This window comes from Hyla sarda, unplaced genomic scaffold, assembly GCF_029499605.1.
Source record: "Hyla sarda isolate aHylSar1 unplaced genomic scaffold, aHylSar1.hap1 scaffold_236, whole genome shotgun sequence".
In the NCBI taxonomy this organism is placed as follows: Eukaryota; Metazoa; Chordata; class Amphibia; order Anura; family Hylidae; genus Hyla; species Hyla sarda.
The window spans coordinates 277501-304859 of record NW_026609043.1 but is presented as its reverse complement, the minus strand read 5'-3'; the positions used below and the strand labels follow the sequence as shown (position 1 = coordinate 304859).

The window sequence follows — 27359 nt, the reverse complement described above, 5'->3', positions numbered from 1 at the left end:
TATAGTGTATAATACTCCCCCTTTATAAAGCATTGGTACAGTCTATAGTGTATAATACTCCCCCTTTATAAAGCATTGGTACAGTCTATAGTGTATAATACTCCCCCTTTATAAAGCATTGGTACAGTCTATAGTGTATAATACTCCCCCTTTATAAAGCATTGGTACAGTCTATAGTGTATAATACTCCCCTTTTATAAAGCATTGGTACAGTCTATAGTGTATAATACTCCCCCTTTATAAAGCATTGGTACAGTCTATAGTGTATAATACTCCCCCTTTATAAAGCATTGGTACAGTCTATAGTGTATAATACTCCCCCTTTATAAAGCATTGGTACAGTCTATAGTGTATAATACTCCCCCATTATAAAGCATTGGTACAGTCTATAGTGTATAATACTCCCCCTTTATAAAGCATTGGTACAGTCTATAGTGTATAATACTCCCCCTTTATAAAGCATTGGTACAGTCTATAGTGTATAATACTCCCCCTTTATAAAGCATTGGTACGGCCTCACCTGGAATATGCTGTTCAGTTTTGGGCACCTGTCCATAAAAGGGACACTGCGGAGCTGGAAAGGGTGCAGAGACGCGCGACTAAACTAATATGGGGCCTGGAACATCTTAGCTATGAGGAGCGATTAAAGGAGTTACAATTGTTTAGTCTTGAGAAGAGACGTATAAGGGGGGATATGATAAACGTATATAAGTATATAAATGGCCCATACAAAAAATATGGAGAAAAACTGTTCCAGGTTAAACCCCCCCAAAGGACGAGGGGGCACTCCCTCCATCTGGAGAAGAAAAGGTTTAGTCTAAAGGGGCGACACGCCTTCTTTACCGCGAGGACTGTGAATTTATGGAACGGTCTACCTCAGGAACTGGTCACAGCAGGAACAATTAACAGCTTTAAAACAGGGTTAGATACATTCCTGGAACAAAATAACATTAATGCTTATGAAGAAATATAAAATCCCATCCCTTCCCCAATATCGCGCCGCGCCCCTACCCCTTAATTCCCTGGTTGGACTTGATGGACGTCTGTCTTTTTTCAACCAGACTAACTATGTAACTATGTAACAACCTCACCCCAACCACTGTATAACCAGCCCCCATACAGATATACCCTACTCCATGTATATACCAACCTCACCCCAACCACTGTATAACCAGCCCCATACAGATATACCCTACTCCATGTATATACCAACCTTACCCCAACCACTGTATAACCAGCCCCCATACAGATATACCCTACTCCATGTATATACCAACCTCACCCCAACCACTATATAACCAGCCCCATACAGATATACCCTACTCCATGTATATACCAACCTCACCCCAACCACTGTATAACCAGCCCCATACAGATATACCCTACTCCATGGATATACCAACCTCACCCCAACCACTGTATAACCAGCCCCATACAGATATACCCTACTCCATGTATATACCAACCTCACCCCAACCACTGTATAACCAGCCCCATACAGATATACCCTACTCCATGGATATACCAACCTCACCCCAACCACTGTATAACCAGCCCCATACAGATATACCCTACTCCATGGATATACCAACCTCACCCCAACCACTGTATAACCAGCCCCATACAGATATACCCTACTCCATGTATATACCAACCTCACCCCAACCACTGTATAACCAGCCCCCATACAGATATACCCTACTCCATGTATATACCAACATCACCCCAACCACTGTATAACCAGCCCCATACAGATATACCCTACTCCATGGATATACCAACCTCACCCCAACCACTGTATAACCAGCCCCATACAGATATACCCTACTCCATGGATATACCAACCTCACCCCAACCACTGTATAACCAGCCCCATACAGATATACCCTACTCCATGTATATACCAACCTCACCCCAACCACTGTATAACCAGCCCCCATACAGATATACCCTACTCCATGTATATACCAACATCACCCCAACCACTGTATAACCAGCCCCATACAGATATACCCTACTCCATGGATATACCAACCTCACCCCAACCACTGTATAACCAGCCCCATACAGATATACCCTACTCCATGGATATACCAACCTCACCCCAACCACTGTATAACCAGCCCCATACAGATATACCCTACTCCATGGATATACCAACCTCACCCCAACCACTGTATAACCAGCCCCATACAGATATACCCTACTCCATGGATATACCAACCTCACCCCAACCACTGTATAACCAACCACTTACAGATCTACCCTACTCCATGGATATACCAACCTCACCCCAACCACTGTATAACCAGCCCCATACAGATATACCCTACTCCATTGTTATACCAACCTCACCCCAACCACTGTATAACCAGCCCCATACAGATATACCCTACTCCATGTATATACCAACATCACCCCAACCACTGTATAACCAACCACTTACAGATCTACCCTACTCCATTGTTATACCAACCTCACCCCAACCACTGTATAACCAGCCCCATACAGATCTACCCTACTCCATTGTTATACCAACCTCACCCCAACCACTGTATAACCAGCCCCATACAGATATACCCTACTCCATTGTTATACCAACCTCACCCCAACCACATACAGATATACCCTACTCCATGTATATACCAACCTTACCCCAACCACTGTATAACCAGCCCCCATACAGATATACCCTACTCCATGTATATACCAACCTCACCCCAACCACTGTATAACCCAGCCCCCATACAGATATACCCTACTCCAAGTATATACCAACCTCACCCCAACCACTGTATAACCCAGCCCCCATACAGATATACCCTACTCCATGTATATACCAACATCACCCCAACCACTGTATAACCAGCCCCATACAGATATACCCTACTCCATGTATATACCAACATCACCCCAACCACTGTATAACCAGCCCCCATACAGATATACCCTACTCCATGTATATACCAACCTCACCCCAACCACTGTATAACCCAGCCCCATACAGATATACCCTACTCCATGTATATACCAACATCACCCCAACCACTGTATAACCAGCCCCATACAGATATACCCTACTCCATGTATATACCAACATCACCCCAACCACTGTATAACCAGCCCCCAAACAGATATACCCTACTCCATGGATATACCAACCTCACCCCAACCACTGTATAACCAGCCCCAGATATACCCTACTCCATGTATATACCAACCTTACCCCAACCACTGTATAACCAGCCCCATACAGATATACCCTACTCCATGTATATACCAACCTTACCCCAACCACTGTATAACCAGCCCCCATACAGATATACCCTACTCCATGTATATACCAACCTCACCCCAACCACTGTATAACCCAGCCCCCATACAGATATACCCTACTCCATGTATATACCAACCTCACCCCAACCACTGTATAACCAGCCCCCATACAGATATACCCTACTCCATGTATATACCAACCTCACCCCAACCACTGTATAACCAGCCCCATACAGATATACCCTACTCCATGGATATACCAACCTCACCCCAACCACTGTATAACCAGCCCCCATACAGATATACCCTACTCCATTGTTATACCAACCTCACCACAACTTGCAATTCAACACATCAAAGGATTTACCCTGATAGCCAAGTCTTACCCTTATTATAAACACTTACGTTGATCACAGCCGGCACTGTACGTCACCGAAGATCTCGATTGTGATTGACCAACTCAGCTTCCAGATTTCCTGACTGGAGTGCACTGATTTTGAACTGTGGACTGTCCATTGCATTTTTTTTTATCTACATCTGCACCTCTTATTGTACATTTATGCATGTTTTATCTGTATTCTATTGTTCTTTTAAGATCCATTATATGCAATTATATGCATTATATGCAAATTTTGACATCATTTGCCCCACCTACTTACCTGATGATATTTATAGCCTACTCTCCCTTTCCTAGACATACAACTTCTCAACTTGCAATTGACAAAGGGAGATTACCCTCCCGAAAAGGCGTCTTGCCACGGCCTGCCATTTCATGCATGAATTGTTTTTCTTTTCTTTTGTATGTTTTATTAAGTTTTTAATAAACTAGCTATTGAAACCATCTGCCACTGGATGTCCAGATCTTCTTGGTTGGAAGCGAAGCTGCAGTAAAATTTTTCCTAAACATCTCAGTGCATACCATTACGGACCTCTGCCAATGTTTCTGTCAATCACGCTGCGGGCCTGCACTCCACCTACCTGGACATTACCATAGGTAACATACCTCAACATATGGGATACACCTTTGCAATTGACATCTCCTTACTCATTATGTACAGGACAACCCAGTCTGTTGCCCCTTCTTACTCATGTACCCCTCCCAGCAGTCATCTGCGCCCCTCCCCTTTCTTCTCATGTCACCTCCTTTGTTAGGCTTTCTAATATCAGAGGGCAGGAGCCATCTGAGGAGCAGTGAGTGAATAAAAGGACCTAAGCCATTTCCTGACCCCAAACATATCCCAGGGTTCATTACTATAGTAAATTCCATAGTCAGAAAATGCTCCAGCTGGAGCTTCACCAACGTCTGGTGTGAGGAGGGCACCGCCAACCAATGGATCTACACAAATGGCCCTGCCTTAAAAGTACACAATAGCATCTTAAAGTCGGTACCTTCACTAATGTTGATTAAGATCATGTGATTTATCCATCTGGATGTCACATATGGATACCATGAGCTATGATAGTTAACCCACTTGGTTTTTAACAGATTGAAATAAAGAATGTGGATTTATATTATTAAGTGTTGGATTCAGGTGACACCTTCAATAGGTTACATTATTGGTGATGTATAGTGCACGTACCTTTACCTTACTAAGGCTGTTTTCAGGGTCATCTTCAGTCTCATCCAGAGGATTATTCCCCTGAAAGTATTGGAGGATGAGAGTCTTTAGCTGCGAACTCCGCTCAGGGTTCACCCTCTCCGCACAAGCGCCACTGCTCCTATATGAAACACTAACAAGAGAGAGATGTCACAAAACAGGAGGATATCACTATGGGCCGGGGCTCCATGTAATGACTTCTGAGGTGTCCAGAGGGGAAAGAGGGAGGTTGTAATGTTCGCACCTATGGAACACTCTGTAACAGGACTTAAGCTGCTTCAGCGCCGTTGCCTCTCGTGACATCACTTTCTGGTGGAGGAAATCACAAACTTCTTCCAGCTCCATATTTGTGAGGTCGCCATAAGACCAAAAGTGGAAAGAGAGTTTACTGAACTCTACCAGCACTCCACTCCTTCCTGTACCTCGAAATCCTGAAAAGAAACATCATACAGGATTATACATTACATGGGGAATGCTGGAATGTGCACAGAGGCTAAGAACAGGAGAGACGTAGAGACTATAACCAGCAATGTGGAGACTGCAGCAGAGTCCACAACAGGAGAGATCGGTCATCTCCAACACTGATGAAGAGAGGACAGAGCAGTGCATCGCACCATCACTGCAAACACCATGACCCTGCAAGAAAAGCAGCCGGCAAATGGCTTTGGGACACCGATAGTCACACACAAGAAATGTTATTGCAGCATCAGCTTCTGACATAATAAGAAATGGTCTCCAGTTCATATGCTGAGCACTAAGGCCTCAAAAACACTCCAGATACATGGGCCGTGACCTGTGTGGACCATAACACATGGCTTAGGCTGCATTCACATTACGTTTGCAGCCTTCGGCTGCCGGGTCCAAATGGGAATTTTCAAAACAGGCACTCCCGTATCCCAGCTGGAGCCGTGCAGCTTCTCACTCACTTTAATGAACCAACCGGAGTCAGAAAGTGACTCTGGTTGACTAATTTTTGCCCCGCATCCGGTTTTGTGACCGGACCTAAAACTGTAGTATACCATGGTTTCAGGTCAGGTGTGAAAAACCGGATATGGGGCAAAAATGAGCCGACCAGAGTCACTATCTGACTTCGGTCAGCTCATTCAAATGAAAAAGATGGGGGCCAGGTCTGGCTGGGATACAGGCGCGTCCGGTTTTCCCATCTCCCAGCCGGATCCGGTCCCTGTATAGACAAAACATAGTGTAAATGCCCCCTAGGTCTGCTCATAGATGAAGTGTGCTGATGGGTCTCTACCAAGAGTCTCCTGCCAAGAACACCCAATTCTGAGGACTCCGCCGAGTAGTAAACAGGAGGCTGGTGCACGTCAAAACAACACTTACCACAAAGCTGGAGGCAACAATTGTCCACAATGTCTTGTAATTAAGATTTCCCTTCACTGTAAGAGGCCCAGAAAGACCCCTGAGAAGCCCCCATAGCATTATCCCTTCTCTACCAAACTGTACAGCTGGCACAATGCAGCCAGGTGGGTAACATCTGCCTCATTCACCAAACCCAGTGATCAGTCACGGCACAGAACACATTTCAAAGCTCAGTGGTGGATTCTTTACACAGGTCCATCCGACTCCTGGTACGGCAAGGGGGGGGGGGGGGTGAGAGGTCTTCCCTGGTACGGCCTGGTTACCCCAGTATGGCACAGCCATACTTCAGGCTATGCACAGCCATGCACAGTTCTTGTCCTGATGATAATGTCAGATGAGGCTTGGTCTCCCCTGTTATGGTGTCAGTGAAGTGTTTATGACTTTTCTTTACAACGCGCCTCAGCACTACAGCTAATGGTGGCAGATCCAGGAGGATAGGAGGAATTGTGGGAATTTACTTGCTACTACAGTGAGTAGGGCTGGAAATCTTACACCTGGGGCAACGTTACTAAATAAAAGACCAGATTCTAATGAGTAATAACTGGACTTTCCTTCATATAATGTCTCATCCAGGGACATACAGTGGGGATGAAAAGTTTGGGCACCCCAGGTAAACAATTTGTATTAATGTGCATAAAGAAGCCAAGGAAAGATTGAATAATCTCCAAAAGGCATCAAACAACAGATTAGACATTCTTATAATATGTCACCAAAAGTTACATTTTATTTCCATCGTTTACACTTTCCAAAACAAAAAAATGGCATCTGCCATGCACTGCCCTCTTTGCAAAGCCGAGACCTGCCAGTGTCATGGATTGTTCTCAGTCATCATCTGGGAAGACCAGGTAATGTCAATCTCAAAGGTTTTAAATGCCCAGACTCATCTGACCTTGCCCCAACAATCAGCACCATGGGTTCTTCTAAGCAGTTGTCTAGAAATCTGAAACTGAAAATAGTTGACGCTCACAAAGCTGGAGAAGGCTATAAGAAGATAGCAAAACTTTTTCAGATGTCAATATCCTCTGTTCGGAATGTAATTAAGAAATGGCAGTCATCAGGAACAGTGGAAGTTAAAGCAAGATCTGGAAGACCAAGAAAAGTATCAGACAGAACAGCTCACAGGAATGTGAGAAAAAGAATTCAAAACCCACGTTTGACTGCACAATCCCTCCAGAATGATCTGTCAGACACTAGAGATGTGGTACACTATTCCACTATAAAGAGACACTTGTACAAATATGGTCTTCATGGAAGAGTCATCAGAAGAAAACCTCTTCTATGTCCTCACCACAAAAATCAGCGTTTGAACTTTGCAAATGAACATATAGACAACCCTGATGCATTTTGGAAACAAGTTCTGTGGACCGATGAGGTTAAAGGGGTACTCCGGTGAAAACCTTTTTTCTTTTAAATCAACTGGTGGCAGAAAGTTAAAAATATTTGTAAATTACTTCTATTAAAAAATCTTAATCCTTCCTGTACTTATTAGCTGCTGATTACTACAGAGGAAATTATTTTCTTTTTGGAATGCTCTGACGACATCACGACCACAGTTCTCTCTGCTGACTTTATTATAATAATAATAACGCTTTATTTATCGTTGTCCTTAGGGGGATTTGAACCTAAGTCTCCAGCACTGCAAGACAGCAGTGCTAACCACTGAGCCACCATGCTGTCCTTAGCGCATACATCTGCTATGCATCTGCTATGCATGGTTGCTAAAATGGACAGAGATGTCAGCAGAGAGCACTGTGTTCGTGATGTCATCAGTGTTCCAAAAAGAAAGGAATTTCCTCTTTAGCATTCAGCAGCTAATAAGTACTGGAAGGATTAAGATTTTTTTAATAGAAGTAATTTACAAATATGTTTAACTTTCTGCCACCAGTTGATTTAAAAGAAAAAAGTTTTTCCCCGGAGTACCCCTTTAAAATTGAACTTTTTGGCTGGAATGAGCAAAGGTACGTTTGGAGAAGAAGGGGAACAGAATTGAATGAACCTCTGTCTAACTGTTAAGCATGGGGGTGGCTCAATCATGCTTTGGGGTTGTATTGCAGCCAGTGGCACAGGGAACATCTCACGAGTAGAAGGAAAAATGGATTTAATAAAATTTCAGCAAATTTTGGATGCTAACTTGATGCCATCTGTGAAAAAGCTGAAGTTAAAGAGAGGATGGCTTCTACAAATGGATAATGATCCTAAACACACCTCGAAATCCACGGGGGATTATATCAAGTGGCGTAAACTGAAGGTTTTAGCATGGCCTTCACAATCTCCTGACCTCAACATCATTGAAAATCTATGGATAGACCTTAAAAGAGCAGTGCGTGACAGACAGCCCTGAAATCTCAAAGAACTGACTTTTGTAAGGAAGAATGGGCAAAGATATCTCAAACAAGAACTGAAAGACTCTTGGCTGCTACAAAAAGCGTTTACAAGCTGTGATACTTGCCAAAGGGGGCAGTACAAGATATTAACTCTGCAGGGGGCACAAACTTTTGCAGACGCCATTTTTTCATTTTCTATTATTTTTAAAGAGTAAATGATAGAAATAAAATGTAACTTTTGTTGACATATAAGAATGTCTAATCTGTAGTTTGATGCCTTTTGGAGATTTTTCCATCTTTCCTTGGTTTCTTTATGCACATTAATACAATTTTTTTTTACCTGGGGTGCCCAAACTTTTGATCCTCACTGTACATTGACAATCACAAGTGCAGCATGGATCCAGCATTAGCGCAGCTCGGAACATCGCTCTGCTGGACTCACAAGACAATCTGCTGGTAGATACCTCCTGCGGATGAAGAATTCCACTGCAGATCTCGTAACGCTCTCTTCACAGGGACAACTTCCCAGCCCATGGAGTCTGCAAGTGCAACTGCATTAAACTCCACAGAGCTTACATGTGTGTGATCAACTCCAGAGAGACGTTCACGGGCGAGGGCCACGGCCACAGGGGGGCAGCTGAAGGGGGAGAAAAAGAAAAGAGTATATCAGTAGGACTACACAGAGACTGGTCCTACAGCAGCAGAGACTCCTGGGGAAGGAATCATTACGTTACCGCATAGAGTGCCCCCATCTGGTCACACATTACAGACAATGGGAGAGAAGTACCTGCGAGCCAAACCACGGAGTTGTTGGGGGCCACTGTAACAAGTGACGTGACAAATTGAGAGTGTAGGGTGCAGAAGCTCCAGCCACCGGCGTTCATGGAGCTCCAAATAACACAGAAGGGTCTCAATACCTAAAAGAAAGATGTAAAGAGCATCATATAGCGAGGAGCAAGAAACAACAAGAGCCTAAGCGGCACCCGAGACTGGCCAGATACATGTACTATCCATAGAGTAGGCGTGAGAGGTATATACTATAGATGAAGGTATGTATGTGTGTGTATAATATATACATATATATATATATATATATATATATATATATATATATATATGAAGAGTGAGGGGGTATATACTATAAATGAGGGTATATAGAGGAGGAGGAGTGAGGAGGGGTATATACTATATAACAGAACTATTTGTGAAGGAAACAGACTAATTCAGTACTACACTTTAAGAGTGGTCACCCTCGCCCAATGGTGCGTTCATTGCCATACAGCCAAATGCTGAGGGCAAAGCGCATCATTGAGGCAGAAGAAAAAAACGAACCTACTCTGGAGAGGATGATTTCCAATTTCTCCAGATGCGGTTCCCCTAAACAGCTATTAGAGGGGAAACGCAGGGCTGACCGTAATCAGCTTCTAAACCACTTCCAAGGTGAAAAATACGGAAGCTAGATTAGCATTTGTGTCCACATATGGTGAACATTCCAAAAAAATTGCCCAAATACTCAACAAAAATTGGAATATACTACAAAGGAGTTTTCTAAATATACCAGAGTTTTCGAACAGACCATTAATTTCGTATAGAAGACTTCTCAATCTAAAAGATAAGCTAGTTAAAATAGACATCTCTAACAAAAAGCCTACACAGAAATAGGGGATCCTACCCTTGCTGTCAGTGTATAAATGACATGTATATGGACAAGGGTCCGACATTTATTCATCCAACAACAGGCCAACAATTTAAGATTCACCATTTTCTAACATGTACATCATCCTATGTGATTTATGTCTTGAAGTGCCCATGTGGTCTCCTCTATGTAGGGGAGACCACATGGGACTTCAAGACAAGGTTTAATCAGCATCGGTATTGTATCAGAAAACAGAGACTTGATCTCCCGGTCTCAAAACACTTTGCAGAAGCAAAACACTCCGAAAGGGACTTGAGATTCATGTTAGTGGACCATATACCCCCCTCCAAGAGAGGAGGTGACCGTATAAGCCAATTGAAAAGACACAAGTTAAAATGGATACATGATTTACAGAGCCTTCGACCGAAGGGTCTTAATGTGGACTTTACACTAACACACAGGATATAGAACGCCAGATAGAGGTTTTGTGATAAAGAGGTTGCCCGCCAGTTTTGCCCAATGATTCAGACGGATGCCCAAAACAGAATAGGGTAATAGTAGTGATCTAAATTGGAGCATAATGCCTATATGTATTCTATTTAAAAACTCATTGATTTTTTTGTTTTTCTAGGGGTTAAGATGGGCCGATGGTGAAATTCAAGATCCGGGAGAGAACGATGCTCCATGCTTCAACTTCACCCAGAACACATATATATAGTACTACACTATTTTTTTTTAGGAAAAATGTATTAAAAGTGTTTTTTTTCTTCCCTTTTTTGTAATAATTTGCAGTGCACTGGACCAACCATATAAAACACGTGGTAATATATAGGATATTTTTTTTTTTTTAACTGTTCAAAAGATTTATTAAACATTGATAACATATACAACATCCGCCCCAGGGCGGTAGAAGCGGGCAATCGAATACAGATAGCTGGTATCAGGATTCCATGCAATCAGTACTGAAACATAAACAATCACCATCATGCGCTGGATAGTACTAAATAGGCAGGCTAGTAAGACCCAGTCAATGCAGTACACTGACGTAGGCCATGATGTCATAGGTGAAGGCCAGATAGAGTCAGCGGGGATAACGTATAACTAGCAAGGTCGGGGGAACCTTTGACAATGTGAAAGAAATAAACAAACAATCAAGGACATCTAGCCAACGTGGTGGGGAGCGATGTCTCATTCGAGTATTCATTGAAGGGTCTAGAGTAGGCAATCGCTGGAACCCATGCCATCCAAACCAGGCCCCAGCCACTCAAACTAGCATATTACAACCTAAGTCTAAATGGGTCAGGCTGGCGGGGAGGCCTAATACACTACCAATGTAAACCAAAAAAAAAAAAAAAAAGGAAAAGAACCACACATAGACAAGACACAAAAGTGGAGAATGGAGGGGGAAGGAACAGAGCAGAAGCAGTCGGAATAGAGTTGAGAGGGAGAGGGGGAGTGGGGGTAAAGGATGCCACAAAGACCCAAAGGGAATAGTCCGGGGGGGGGGGGGGGGGGGGGGAAGAGAATAAGGAAGGAGGGAGCCCAAAGCAAAGGAAGGGAGACTAACAAAAAAAAAGGGGGGTAGACCCTCACAGGAGAGGAAGGGTGTATGTATCAGTGGTGTATGGTAGCGAAACTAAATGGGGGGACGACAGAGACATGGCCATATACTCAGGGGATGACAGGAAGTCGGTCCACGGAGTCCAGCGCTGCAGAAAACGCTCAGGTTTGGACGCCATGTCCGCCATGCACTCCTCCATCCCGTAGATAAATTGCACCTCACCTATCCAGTCAGCCACTTCCATTTGCGTGGGAGCACCCTTCGGGCAGCAGAGAGTAATATGCCGATCAGACCCTTTTTCAGAGATTTCAATTGGCCCGGCACCATCGACAGTAAGGCTACTTGGGGGGTATGGGGTACTATGGAACCTGAAATCCTGGACATGGCAGAGGATATTTATTTTTATGGTATTCATTTATTCTGGATTTTTCATTTATATTCACCTTTTATTTTATTTCAATATTATTTTTTTACTTTTTATATTATATATATATTTTTTACACCTTCATTTATTTATATCCCCATCATTGATTTATTCATTTTGTTGCTCAAAAGATTGTGATAGAGTGTTGGATAGCATAAGGTGTCAATGTAAGTCTATCGGGACCCCAGTGTGGATGTACCTTGTGTGTGATGGGCACCCCCGTCCACTTTGGTGGAAACCCAGGAGACTGGGGATTCCGCTCGAACATTGGTGTCGGAGACCTTCATTGGCCCCGTGACCCATGGACGAGTAGCCCAATATTGGCCCATAACTGGGTCCAAGATATGGACAAAAGGGTATCCCCAGGGGGTGGGGTAAATGTGCAGAGTACACTTGAATTTGTGCCCAAAACGTTACAACACCGAATGAATATGCATCAATACATAACACCTGAAGCAACATAATCTTAGATTTTTGTAAAAGATTTTTTTTTTTTATGTATTCATTTATTCATTTTTCTTATTTTACTTTATTATTCTTTATTTTACTTCGTTATTTTCTTTTTATTTTCTCTTTATTTTTATTTTAATTTTGTCCTTATCTTTATTCCACTTTTCTATGTTTTGTGGACTGTGTGCCGTGGTTGATATTCATCGCAGGGTCGAGTTGGGTTGTGCTACACACACTCTACCTGACCAGGCGGCATCTGTCACCACAGCAACTGGGCCGTACAACATAGATTACTGCTTACCTTTACAAACATGGCCACCGGAACAACTCCGGACGCTAGAGCGCATGCGCGGAGCGACGGAGCCGGTTGGCGAAAACTATCAATGATGTCAGAGATCACAAGGTTGCGCTCGGACATTGCTCATTGGTCCACGGCACTGTGAATGTACAAACACCTCTGGCGTTCGGCGCCATTGCACTTTATGCATGGAGGATAGTTCCCCCCGGTGAGTAACAACATAGACCCACCCCCCTTTTTGTGATGTATTGTAATTATACCATAATACCAATTCTCTGTAGTATCCACATATTTTCATGTGGTCTTGATTTTAATTATGCACCGGCATTTGGACGCTATATGTACATCGCTTACTTTGTATGTAATGCACTGTTTGCACTTTAATATTTTGTACACACGTTTAATTGTTTGTAATTCACTTTGACATGATTCACCCTATATATACACTTTGTAAAGATCACTATTGTTAGCTTGAGAATGGTGTTGTGAGGACACCGAAACGTCGCACCAAGTTTTGTTCATGGAATAAAGACACCCTTTTCTTCTTACACATTGGAGTGCTGCGGCCATCCCTTCTTTCCATGCTGTGAATTGGATCCAAGACCAGGGTCCCAGAGACTGAAGCGCACCCCCTACTGGCTTACTTTTTTGAAGTGCTGCTCTATTCTCTCATATATATATATATATATATATTAGGGATGTAAGAAGAAAAATCGATTCTCGCGATAATCGCGATTTTTTCATTTGCCGATACTGAATCGATTCAAAATATTTTTGAATCGATTATTTTAGGGATGTGGAATTTTTATCTCCTGACGCCCGGAACAGCATGTCATGTCCCGGGCATCAGGAGATAAAAGTTCCACATTAGTGGAGCCGGACAGGGCCGGATCTGACACGGCGTCGCTCTGGGTGTATGGAGCGGGCTCCGACTCGTGCCCGCTCCGTACTATGCGACCCCCGGCTGATTTCAGCCGGGGGCCGCCGCTAATAGCCAGCATGCGGCGATCGCCGCGGCTGGCTATTAAAGGAGTACTCCGGTGCACACTTTTCTCATGTTATCCCGTCCGGGCTGCAAAATAAAAGAAAACACACTTTCTCTTACCTGCCAACGAGCCCCCGGAGCTCCGGTACAGTCCGGTACAGGTGTTCGGTCCCCGGGCTGTATTCTTCTTACTTCCTGTTAGCCCGACACGTCACACGGAGCTTCAGCCTATCACTGGCCGCAGCGATGTCCCGCCTCTGCTGGTGATAGGCTGAAGCTCCATGTGACGTGCCGGGCTAACAGGAAGTAATAAGAATACAGCCCGGGGACCGAACACCTGTACCGGAGTGTACCGGAGCACCGGGGGAGCGTAGGCAGGTAAGATAAAGTGCATTTTATTTTATTTTGCAGCCCGGACGGGATAACATGAGAAAAGTGAGCACCGGAGTACTAGATCGCCGCTGTCAAAGCTGACAGCGGGGTCTATTGGGATCTATGAATGCTCCCAGGTGGGCGATGTATCGGGATATATCGCCATGTATCGTCACCTAGACGGTATCGCGATATATCGGGATATATCGAATCGCCACACTGGTATCGCGATTCGAATCGAATCGCCAAATTCTTGGCGATTCAAACCCCTAATTATATATATCAGGAGGAAGAGTGAGGGGGTATATACTATAGATGAGGGTATACACTATAGATGAGGGTATATATATATATATATATATATATATATATATATATATATATATATATATATATATATATATAATATAGGAGGAGGAAGAGTTAGGGGGTATAAACTAAAAATGAGGGTATATAGAGGAGGAGTGAGGGGGTATGTACTATAGATGAGGGTATATAATTATATATTATATACCCTCATCTATAGTATATACCCCCTCACTCTTCCTCATATATGTGTGTATATATATATATATATATATATATATATATATATATATATATATATATATATATATATATATATATATATATATATATATATACACACACACACACACACACACACATATATATGAGGAGGAAGAGTGGGGGGTATATACTATAGATGAGGGTATATACTATAGATTAGTGTGTGTGTGTGTGTATGTATATATATATATATATATATATATATATATATATACACACACACACACATATACACACACACACACACACACACGAGGAGGAAGAGTGAGGGGGTATATACTAAAAATGAGGGTATATAGAGGAGGAGGAGTGAGGGGGTATATACTATAGATGAAGGTATATAGAGGAGGAGTGAGGGGGTATATACTATAGATGAATATATATATATATATATATTATAGGTCTGGATACGGGGTCACACTCAAAATCACAGAGGAAAACCCCACTACAGGCTGATCCCACTTTATGTAATGTCCTTAATACAAGTCCCAATGAGGCGCAGTAGTGTGTGTGGCCTCCACGTGCCTGTATGACCTCCCCGCCTGGGCATGCTCCTGATGAGGTGGAGGATGGTCTCCTGAGGGATGTCCTCCCAGACCTGGACTAAAGCATCCGCCAACTCCTGGACAGTCTGTGGTGGATGGAGCGAGACGTCCCAGATGTGCTCAATCGGATTCCGGGGAACGGGCGGCCAGTCCATAGCATCAATGCCTTCCTCTTGTAGGAACTGCTGACACACTCCAGCCACATGAGGTCTAGCATTGTCTTGTATTAGGAGGAACCCAACCGCACCAGCATATGGTCTCACAAGGGGTCTGAGGATCTCTGTACCTAATGGCAGTCAGGCTACCTCTGGGAAGAACATGGAGGGCTATGCGGCCCCCCAAAGAAATGCCACACCATTACTGACTCACCACCAAACTGGTCATGCTGGAGGATGTTTTAAGAAGCAGAATGTTCTCCAAAACGTCTCCAGACTCTGTCACATGTGCTCAGTGTGAACCTGCTTTCCTCTGTGAAGACAACCTTTAGGGGTCGCCCCCCAAGGGGTTAACCCTAAACTAGAAACCCCCCTTAAAACTAAATTTTATTGGATCATTTAAAATATATATGAGCTCCGGTGTTGTGATTAAAAGCACAGCTAGTAGTTGCTTGGATAGTATATGAGCGTCCTATAACTTCGTTTGTAATGGTATTGTGCTTTACTAGCACTAATCTATGGATGCCACTATATAGACAGAAAAGCACTGATAGCTGCTAGTTAAAATGTGAATAGCCCTCCGCTTCCCGACGTTTCGTTGGATGAACCAACTTTATCAAGGTACAGAGGCTAATGGCCGTTCGTTTGGTCCGCTCTCCCTTTTATATCCTCTGTTGGTGATGTCAAATTCGTTGCATCATTATGCGCCGATTATTCGGCCTATCTGAGCACAAGTGACGTGACTGACCAATCCGGTCTTGTCACGTCATTATGTTTTGATCTCTTCCCAACCAATCAATACTCTTCATGCCCTGTCACTCACATTGCGTATATATGATGCGCGGCGCATGTCTCCGCACTTAGTAATGCTCTATCACAGTTAAGGATAACTGCGCATGTCCGTTCTGCGATGTTCTGCCGTTCGCGCATGTCTCCGCACTTAGAGATGATCAATCGCAGTTGTAAGTAACTGCGCATGTCCATTCCACGGCGATCCGGCGTTCGTGCATGTCAGTGGACTTAGATTCATTGTGAGATATTATAGGAGACTGCGCCTGCGTCCAACTCAAGATGTTCCTATGGTGGATTATATACATGTCTGCGGACTCAATTAAAACACAACCATGATGGTAGTTGTGAACTACATATTAGTTGTACTCTTTAATCTACTAGTAACTTGCATATACTGAATATATATAATCCCATTATATCACCGCAAATAGTGAATTCAGTAAATACAACATATATTTGTAGGGTTCATTATTTTGATGTTTGTGAACTTTTATTGTTCTGATGAATATTATTCTATATGTGTGAACTTGGTAGTGACAGGGGCCATCGTGGTGAAGGGTATTGGTGATAAATTCTGGATTGAAGTATATAGATATAGATGGTAAGTATTGATGTTACTGGATATAACCTAATGCTTCATGTACAGTGGATATTAATAATATTAGAGGACGCCATATATAACTGAACTGAATCATACATCCAATGTCCATGATAGTACATGGTGCCCAGGGGGTCTCTGTCTGTGCATAATATTCCCATTGGTGAGTATATGTAGGATGTGTTAACATCGTTGTTAGGCTTTTTTGATCCCTAAATCCAGAATGTGATTGGGGGAAGAGAGTCAAATTATGATACAGGTTAAAATCGTATAATCATTCTGTTAGACAACACAGAATATAAGGGAGAGGGTTAATTATCCAGTGCTCAATTTTCTAATGCTATTTTATTTTTGAAAAGTGATAAATCATAATATTATTAATTCTCCAAGAATGCTGTAAAAAGCCTAACAACGATGTTAACACATCCTACATATACTTACCAATGGGAATATTATGCACAGACAGAGACCCCCTGGGCACCATGTACTATCATGGACATTGGATGTATGATTCAGTTCAGTTATATATGGCGTCCTCTAACATTATTAATATCCACTGTACATGAAGCATTAGGTTATATCCAGTAACATCAATACTTACCATCTATATCTATATACTTCAATCCAGAATTTATCACCAATACCCTTCACCACGATGGCCCCTGTCACTACCAAGTTCACACATATAGAATAATATTCATCAGAACAATAAAAGCTCACAAACATCAAAATAATGAACCCTACAAATATATGTTGTATTTACTGAATTCACTATTTGCGGTGATATAATGGGATTATATATATTCAGTATATGCAAGTTACTAGTAGATTAAAGAGTACAACTAATATGTAGTTCACAACTACCATCATGGTTGTGTTTTAATTGAGTCCGCAGACATGTATATAATCCACCATAGGAACATCTTGAGTTGGACGCAGGCGCAGTCTCCTATAATATCTCACAATGAATCTAAGTCCACTGACATGCACGAACGCCGGATCGCCGTGGAATGGACATGCGCAGTTACTTACAACTGCGATTGATCATCTCTAAGTGCGGAGACATGCGCGAACGGCAGAACATCGCAGAACGGACATGCGCAGTTATCCTTAACTGTGATAGAGCATTACTAAGTGCGGAGACATGCGCCGCGCATCATATATACGCAATGTGAGTGACAGGGCATGAAGAGTATTGATTGGTTGGGAAGAGATCAAAACATAATGACGTGACAAGACCGGATTGGTCAGTCACGTCACTTGTGCTCAGATAGGCCGAATAATCGGCGCATAATGATGCAACGAATTTGACATCACCAACAGAGGGTATAAAAGGGAGAGCGGACCAAACGAACGGCCATTAGCCTCTGTACCTTGATAAAGTTGGTTCATCCAACGAAACGTCGGGAAGCGGAGGGCTATTCACATTTTAACTAGCAGCTATCAGTGCTTTTCTGTCTATATAGTGGCATCCATAGATTAGTGCTAGTAAAGCACAATACCATTACAAACGAAGTTATAGGACGCTCATATACTATCCAAGCAACTACTAGCTGTGCTTTTAATCACAACACCGGAGCTCATATATATTTTAAATGATCCAATAAAATTTAGTTTTAAGGGGGGTTTCTAGTTTAGGGTTAACCCCTTGGGGGGCGACCCCTAAAGGTTGTTGTCACATATAATTTGCCCTGGAATCCCTGGGGAATTTTGTTGTTGTGTTCCTCTGTGAAGAGCACAGGGCGCCAGTGGCCAATTTGCCAATCTTGGTGTTCTCTGGCAAATGCTTAACGTCCTGCACGGTGTTGGGCTGTAAGCACAACCCCCACCTGTGGAAGTCGGGCCCTCATACCCCCTCATGGAGTCTGTTTCTGTTTGAGTGGACACATGCACATTTGTGTCCTGCTGGAGGTCATTTTGCAGGGCTCTGGCAGTGCTCCTCCTGCTCCTCCTTGCACAAAGGTGGAGGTAGCGGTCCTGCTGCTGGGTTGTTGCCCTCCTACAGCCTCCTCCACGTCTCCTGGTAGCGCCTCCATGCTCTGGACACTACGCTGACAGACACAGCAAACCTTCTTGTCACAGCTCGCATTGATGTGCCATCCTGGATGAGCTGCCCTACCTGAGCCACTTGTGTGGGTTGTAGACTCAGTCTCATGCTACCACTAGAGTGAAAGCACAGCCAGCATTCAAAAGTGACCAAAACATGAGCCAGGAAGCATAGGAACTGAGCAGTGGACTGTGGTTACCACCTGCAGGACCCCTCCTTTATTGGGAGTGTCTTGCTATTTGCCTATAATTTCCAAGTGTTGTCTGTTCCATGTGAATTGATTGCCAATCAGTGTTCTTCCTAAGTGGACAGTGGGATTTCACACAAGTGTCAGTGACTTGGAGTTACATTGTGTGGTTTAAATGTTCCCTTTTAGCAGTGTATATGCCCCTCACTCCTCCTCATCTATAATATATACCCCATACTCCTCTATCTATCATCTATAGTATATACCCCTCACTCCTTCTCTATATACCCCTCATCTATAGCATATAGACTAGGCATGCACCATCATTTCGTCCGTCCAAAATTTGGGGGGGCCTGGCCTAAATGACAGGGTGTACAGTTATGCTTTGAACGCTCGGCCGCAGGGATCTGATTAGTTAAAATGGCAGCCAGAGGTCCCCTCACCTGCCTCCTGCTGCCATCATGGGGGTAATCTTCTCTTGTCTGCAATCGAGCAGATAACACAGATCAGTGCTATGCATATCACCGATCTGTATCTGCAGTCTAAAGAATGTCCCCGTGGGGACTATAAAAGGAAAAAAAAAAGTTTTAATAAAAGTGAATAAGCCCCCCCCCCCCCCCCCCAATAAAAAAAAAAAGTTACATTACCCTCATCCTAAAATAAAATAAGTGTAAAAAATGTAAATAAAAACATTTGGTATCGCCAGGTGTCTAAGTCCAAAAATTATTAATTTTTAATCAGAAAAAAAAATTATTAAAAGTATTTAAAAATAAACACCAGAACTAGAATGGTACCAATAAAAACTACAGATCACGGTGCAAAAAAATAAGCCCTCATACATTCCTGTATACGGAAAAATAAAAAAAACTACATTTAAAAAGTGGGCGGGGCAATGCAGTTTCTGTTTTCGGTCAAGCACATCCTAAATTTTCGGCCCAAAATTTCCCTTTCGGTGCATCCCTTGTATTTTATACTACATCATCACACCTACCACAGATTACGTATTTTATACTGTACTGTACATCTACCAGAGAGATGTTAGTTAAGATTGGGCAGAGTGTTAATATATCCCAACTGTTTTCCTGCATCAATTCCAAGAAGAATAGAAATATGTATTTATATATTTCCTCTCTGTTTATTATGTATATACTAATTCATGGAAAAACCTTCGTCCTCAGTGTCTTATCACCTATGGTGAATGTGCAGTAGACATTTGGTTCTATGAATATCAAGATAATTATAGTATACAATCAACTCTTTGATATATTGTTAAAAATATTATGGACAGATATAGATATAAAATTGGATATAATCTGTAGATCTGCCCCCACAGGGCCCTTGTGGTTGATAGGCCGACTCCAGAATACCAGTAATCAATACATACAAATTATTGATAAGATGATTAAAAAAAAAAAAAAAAAAAACTACTAATTGTTCTACCTGAAATAAATAATAATCTCATAAACTGAATAACCTGTAAATAATTGTTTTTGTATAAACAAAAGATGTTCTGTCCCAAATGTATTATTGCCAAACTATGTATATGACAGTTCAGTCCAATTGATCCTATAGAAGAAAAAATGTATCCGATCCTATAGGTGTATCTGATGCTGTAAAATAATATTCATATGGCAAAAAGCTGTAAGAAAATAAGTCTGTAAAGAAAGAATGTATCCGACCTAAAGAGACGTATCCAAGTTCAGCGATCCTGTCAGAAAAGTTTGGCACTTAGCGCCACTCGCCACTCCTGGATATGGATGGAGGTATAAACACCGGTGAGTTGATTCTCTGTTTCTGGAGTCTCGCCGCTATACGGAAGCCGTTCCTCCAATCTATCCGTCCTCGATCTCGGTCAGCGCTGCTGCTGCTTGCATCCGGTGGCGTGTGACGTGGATGTGAACGGTCAGCTGATTGCAGGTCAGCTGACCTCTGGTGGTATCAGGCACCTGGGATATACCGGAGAGTGTCCGCCCAAGGCTCTGGACAGGATGGTGTAAGTCAGATGATGTTATGACACAGGTATCGCTGCTCTCTTTGGCTTCAATGCGAATATTTTTAAGGTCTGCTGGTTATTGTAGTCCTTCTGCCACCTAATTGTGGTATAACAGACTCTGTGGGATAGGTACTAATCGTAATAGTCTATGCTGCAACCTCTTTGCAAATAGAGGAATCCCGGTGAATCTTTAGACCGCAGGAAAAAACGCAGGTGAACCGCACATTAGTATGAACTCGGCTCAACAAATAAAACCAAACGCGTTTCGGGGTACACATAGGTAATATCCTGACCCCTTCTTCAGTGGAGAACAAAATGATGATAACCTTTTGGAAACTGCTATGTTGGCTTTTTATACCTAAATGATTGTCACCTGTGAGGGATCTTATGGAAGAGGTAAAATCTGGTACGGAGCAATTGGATGTGTCCTCCAGACCAGATGACTCCATTTGTGTGAACAGGAGTCTAACTACAACATATAAAGGGGTAAAAGGATTGTAGTGTAAAGAAGGTAGAGTACGAATATTATAAAATGAATATATCTTTAGTGGGTGGTATTGACCATATACATGTGTAACAATGCATATGTGTAAACGTGTTTGTTTTAAAATAAATGCCCAAAAGAAAATAATAAAAGGAAAGGAAAATAAAGTGGGTGAAAATGAAATTATGTGGCATAAAATAGATGTGTGAACATTAAAAATAATAATAATTAATTAAATACAAGGATGAAAAATAAAAGGTAATAAATAAACGAATGTCGAGACTTGCAATGGCGGGAGTGGTAGATGACCTATGCATGGGATAGAAATCAGTCTGGGGGAACGTCCCGAAACACAATGACAGGACGGACCCCCAAAATGGGACCATCCCACTTCAGAAACCCAAATATTTCTAAACTCGCATTTAACCCATTTGGTTCTAAACTTTCGAACTCTTAGATCTTCTGTGTTTCCAACTTAGACATTTTGGACAGGTAACCGCCGCCTCGCCAATCTTTCCTGACAATTTGAATACCTACAAATGTCAGGGTGGCGGGATTTCTGTTATGTACCTGTAGGAAATGTAGGGACAGGGGATGTTTCTGGAATCCTTTTTTTTTTTTAATATTGTTAACCCTAACCAAATGGGTTAAATGAGAGTTTAGAAATATTTGGGTTTCTGGAGTGGGATGGTCCCATTTTGGGGGTCCGTCCTGTCATTGTGTTTCGGGACGTTCCCCCAGACTGATTTCTATCCCATGCATAGGTCATCTACCACTCCCGCCATTGCAAGTCTCGACATTCGTTTATTTATTACCTTTTATTTTTCATCCTTGTATTTAATTATTATTATTTTTAATGTTCACACATCTATTTTATGCCACATAATTTCATTTTCACCCACTTTATTTTCCTTTCCTTTTATTATTTTCTTTTGGGCATTTATTTTAAAACAAACACGTTTACACATATGCATTGTTACACATGTATATGGTCAATACCACCCACTAAAGATATATTCATTTTATAATATTCGTACTCTACCTTCTTTACACTACAATCCTTTTACCCCTTTATATGTTGTAGTTAGACTCCTGTTCACACAAATGGAGTCATCTGGTCTGGAGGACACATCCAATTGCTCCGTACCAGATTTTACCTCTTCCATAAGATCCCTCACAGGTGACAATCATTTAGGTATAAAAAGCCAACATAGCAGTTTCCAAAAGGTTATCATCATTTTGTTCTCCACTGAAGAAGGGGTCAGGATATTACCTATGTGTACCCCGAAACGCGTTTGGTTTTATTTGTTGAGCTGAGTTCATACTAATGTGCGGTTCACCTGCGTTTTTTCCTGCGGTCTAAAGATTCACCGGGATTCCTCTATTTGCAAAGAGGTTACAGCATAGACTATTATTATTAGTACCTATCCCACAGAGTCTGTTATACCACAATTAGGTGGCAGAAGGACTACAATAACCAGCAGACCTTAAAAATATTCGCATTGAAGCCAAAGAGACCAGCGATACCTGTGTCATAACATCATCTGACTTACACCATCCTGTCCAGAGCCTTGGGCGGACACTCTCCGGTATATCCCAGGTGCCTGATACCACCAGAGGTCAGCTGACCTGCAATCAGTACCTCATACTCTTGAAAAAGCTAGGTCCAACTAGCGAAACGTTGAGCCAGAGTAGGAAATTTTAGCTCAGTCCCTGTACTTATAATATGGATGGATCACGGTGCGCTGTGACACTATGTCTGTAGACGGTGTCAGAGCAGAGCGCTGCAAACAGAGCTCCGTGATCAGATTCATCCCTGCATAGAATGCGATAAAAACCATTACAAATAGGGTCTGTAATTTTAAAGCACACACTGCCACCTAGTGGTAATTTTGTGCACAAAAACTATTATTTTGGAATTTATTACGAGCTAACTTTTAGACCGCAGAGGGTCTCTATTCAGGGTTTCTCTGAGGGGACATATATCCCCAAGGTTGTTGTTCAATCGATCTGCAATCAGCTGATCGTTTACATCCACGTCACACGCTACCGGATGCAAGCAGTGGCAGCGCTGACCGAGAGCGGGATGGATAGATTGGAGGAACGGCTTCCGTATAGCGGCGAGACTCCGGTGCACGGGTGTCGCCGCTCCAGAAACAGGGAATCAACTCACCGGTGTTTATACCTCCATCCATATCCAGTAGTGGCGAGTGGCGCTAAGTGCCAAACTTCTGACAGGATCGCTGAACTTGGATACGTCTCTTTAGGTCGGATACATTCTTTCTTTACAGACTTATTTTCTTACAGCTTTTTGCCATATGAATATTATTTTACAGCATCAGATACACCTATAGGATCGGATACATTTTTTCTTCTATAGGATCAATTGGACTGAACTGTCATATACATAGTTTGGCAATAATACATTTGGGACAGAACATCTTTTGTTTATACAAAAACAATTATTTACAGGTTATTCAGTTTATGAGATTATTATTTATTTCAGGTGGAACAATTGGTATTTTTTTTTTTTTTTTTTTTTTAATCATCTTATCAATAATTTGTATGTATTGATTACTGGTATTCTGGAGTCGGCCTATCAACCACAAGGGCCCTGTGGGGGCAGATCTACAGATAATATCCAATTTTATATCTATATCTGTCCATAATATTTTTAACAATATATTAAAGAGTTGATTGTATACTATAATTATCTTGATATTCATAGAACCAAATGTCTACTGCACATTCACCATAGGTGATAAGACACTGAGGACGAAGGTTTTTCCATTTTCTGTTTTTATTAACCCCTGAGTGAGGGTTACTTAGTTAACCTCGTGTTTTTAGCTGTGAGCTCCACTTGCGGTTTTATATTTTTATATACTAATTTATGTTTAGTAATTAAAATACTTATACAATATATGCAAATTTATTATCTGATTACAAAAAGGTATTCCTAGCGCTACATCATAAAAAGCGCTCATATCTGAGAAAGACAGTCGGCTGAGACATCTGATGAGGTTTGTCCTTAATTTATTAAGGTCACATTTTATTTATTGTTTGTTGCATAATTCATAATATAGTTATGACCTTATTCCAGATTATTCCACATGTCTTTGTGAGACATGGAAAAGGGACGCAGATGGTTTTTACATGTGTGATTCCCATGTGAAGGATGGGGGATGGGGCGCAGGCACGTGTGTGACCAAGGAGGAGAGCGATAAAACGCTGCATCAGATGACATGGCCTCCACAATCACAGACCTAAACCCAGTTGAGTTGGTTTGGGATGAGTTAGGCGGCAATGAAAGAAAAGCAGCCAACAAGTGCTCAACACCTGGGAAATCCTTGCGGACTGATGGAAAACCATTCCAGGTGACTACCCCATGAAGAATTCCAAGAACGTGCAAAGGAGGAATCTTCAAGAAAATATATTCTGGTTTAACACCTTTTCCCTACATCATTCCATAAGTGTCGAATCCTAGGTGCTGTACACTGAACATATATACTGATCTGGAACACTATATTATATATATATATATATATATATATATATATATATATATATATATATATATATATAGTTTGGTCATCACAAGCTGCACTATAGAGTTATATGGTTGACCTCATCACAACACTAAGAAGGGGGAGAAGTGATTCACCAAGACCAGGAGACCACACCCCCCTCATGCAAAACCACGCCCCTCCACAATACAGTCTCTATAAAATGTAACCCTTTTGTTTCCATGGTACAAAGAACCTGACTAGTCTGCAAGGGCCTCAGGTCTCCTAGTGAGGGGCTCAGTTACTCACTCTCCTCTCGGACATCTAGCGCCTGCACAGTCTCCTCTACGGGCAGAGCTCGCTCATGTCGGTGGCAGACACGCTCCGTCGGCTCTTCTGTAGTGGGCACAGGGTTCCCTTCACTCTCTCCACCATCGCACTGCTCCAGGAGATCCATCATCTCAGAGTCATCCACCTCATTGCCCTGCAGAAAGATAGAGCAGATGGAAGAATGGCAGCTACCAACAAGGGACGGATAACTAGTAGCCATGGGGGGGGGCTTTACAATGTAATGTAGCTGTCAGATGTCTCTGCTCACCCTGCTCAGTGCTGCCCGCTTACTCTGCAGCTCACGGCACCTGCACTCAGGGAACACTCTCTGCACAAGCTTCTTCACCGTAAAGTAATCCACCGAGTCTGTGTACACATGGCGACGAAGCTCATCCAGATCCTGGGACTACAAACATTACAGAGGTTTTCATGAAGAATCACAAATCGGCAAAATCCAAGCCCACTATATCAGACCCCGAGCCTTCCATATGAGACCCTGATCCCACTATAATCAGACCAAGAGCCCAATCCCTCTATATCAGACCCCAATCCCTCTATATCAGACCAAGAGCCTTCCATATGAGACCCTGATCCCACTATAATCAGACCAAGAGCCCAATCCCTCTATATCAGACCCCAATCCCTCTATATCAGACCCCGAGCCTTCCATATGAGACCCTGATCCCATTATAATCAGACCAAGAGCCCAATCCCTCTATATCAGACCAAGAGCTTGATCCCCCCCATATTGGAGCCTGATCCAACTATAGTCAGACCCTGAGCGTAATTTTTCCATATAATCATCCACCCTAACACCCCTTATTTTATCCCTTCTTGACTGTACAACCTGTGTAAAAATAAATATAATATCCCACATCAACTATTAAATCCTCGATGTTCTTTTCGGCCTAAAAGCAGCACAGGAGGAATCTTCAGGTCCAAGCAGGACCACCCACCTATACAATGAAATGATGGGAAAAAAAAACACGGTCTTAGAGGCGCTGCACAGTGGAGGTCAGAAAAGGAGATATTCGAGTCAGCACAGGACAATAATGGGTTTGACACAATGGACGACACGTTTCGGCACACAGAGTGTCTTCATCAGGTCAAAACATACAGTGCATTCACTGGGGTAGTGGGATGCAAGGAGTTAGTAGCGATAGATCAACGCCAGAACCGCTACTCACAGGATCCCCACAAGCGCATCCTTGCATCCCCCTACCCCAGTGAATACACTATCTTTGGACCTGAAGAAGGCACACTGACGAAACAAGTCATCCGTTGGGTCAAACCCATTATTGTCCTGTGCTGACTCTAGTCTCCTTTTGTGACCTCCACTGTGCAGCGCCTCTAAGACCGTGTTTTATTCCATTATCCACTATTTGTAACTACTTGCCCTCGCACAAGGGTCCAGTCCTGGTCCGAGTGCAGCAGCCATTTTATATCTACACTACACCTGCATCAGTCTTTGCGAGCCGTGACCTCAGGCAACTTGGGATCTAGGCTTGCTACCCGATCTGGTGAGTATATCACTTAGGTGTGGTGGAGGGTCACATCAAGTTGATATACAAATTCAAAGGGAGCGCCCCCTGTTTTTTGCTTTTCCTCTCTCCCATATCTCTCCTCCTATATGATGAAAATTACACAACAAAACAGTCTAGGATTGGCTAATGGGCCCATATAAAGGAAAAGGAATCCCTAAAACACATTTCAGGCCCTTTTTCCCTTTCAGGTTGCCCACCTTTATCGTGAAGATGTCCAGCCTTGTGGGGTCTAGGCTGCTACAAGGTGTCTTTAGGACAAGAAATGGACAGTGCGGGGTCATAGTAAGAAGTATATATACCTACATAG

The 27359-nt window shown here is 42.6% G+C and overlaps 1 protein-coding gene across 11 annotated transcripts in view; it reads right to left on the bottom strand.

Annotated features, from left to right (window-relative positions):
* The window catches only part of RECQL4 (RecQ like helicase 4), a 105871-nt gene that overhangs the window by 11311 nt on the left and 67201 nt on the right, over window positions 1-27359 (bottom strand). For 10 of the 11 annotated variants that reach the window (XM_056553095.1, XM_056553097.1, XM_056553099.1 and 7 more), the window contains 6 exons: window positions 25777-25914; window positions 25488-25662; window positions 9366-9495; window positions 9043-9215; window positions 5119-5305; window positions 4857-5007 (listed from right to left, as the gene is read on the bottom strand). In XM_056553095.1, the coding sequence (XP_056409070.1) occupies window positions 4857-5007; window positions 5119-5305; window positions 9043-9215; window positions 9366-9495; window positions 25488-25662; window positions 25777-25914 (954 nt within the window). The remainder of the gene's footprint in view (window positions 1-4856; window positions 5008-5118; window positions 5306-9042; window positions 9216-9365; window positions 9496-25487; window positions 25663-25776; window positions 25915-27359) is intronic. The other variant, XM_056553093.1, reaches the window with a different exon arrangement.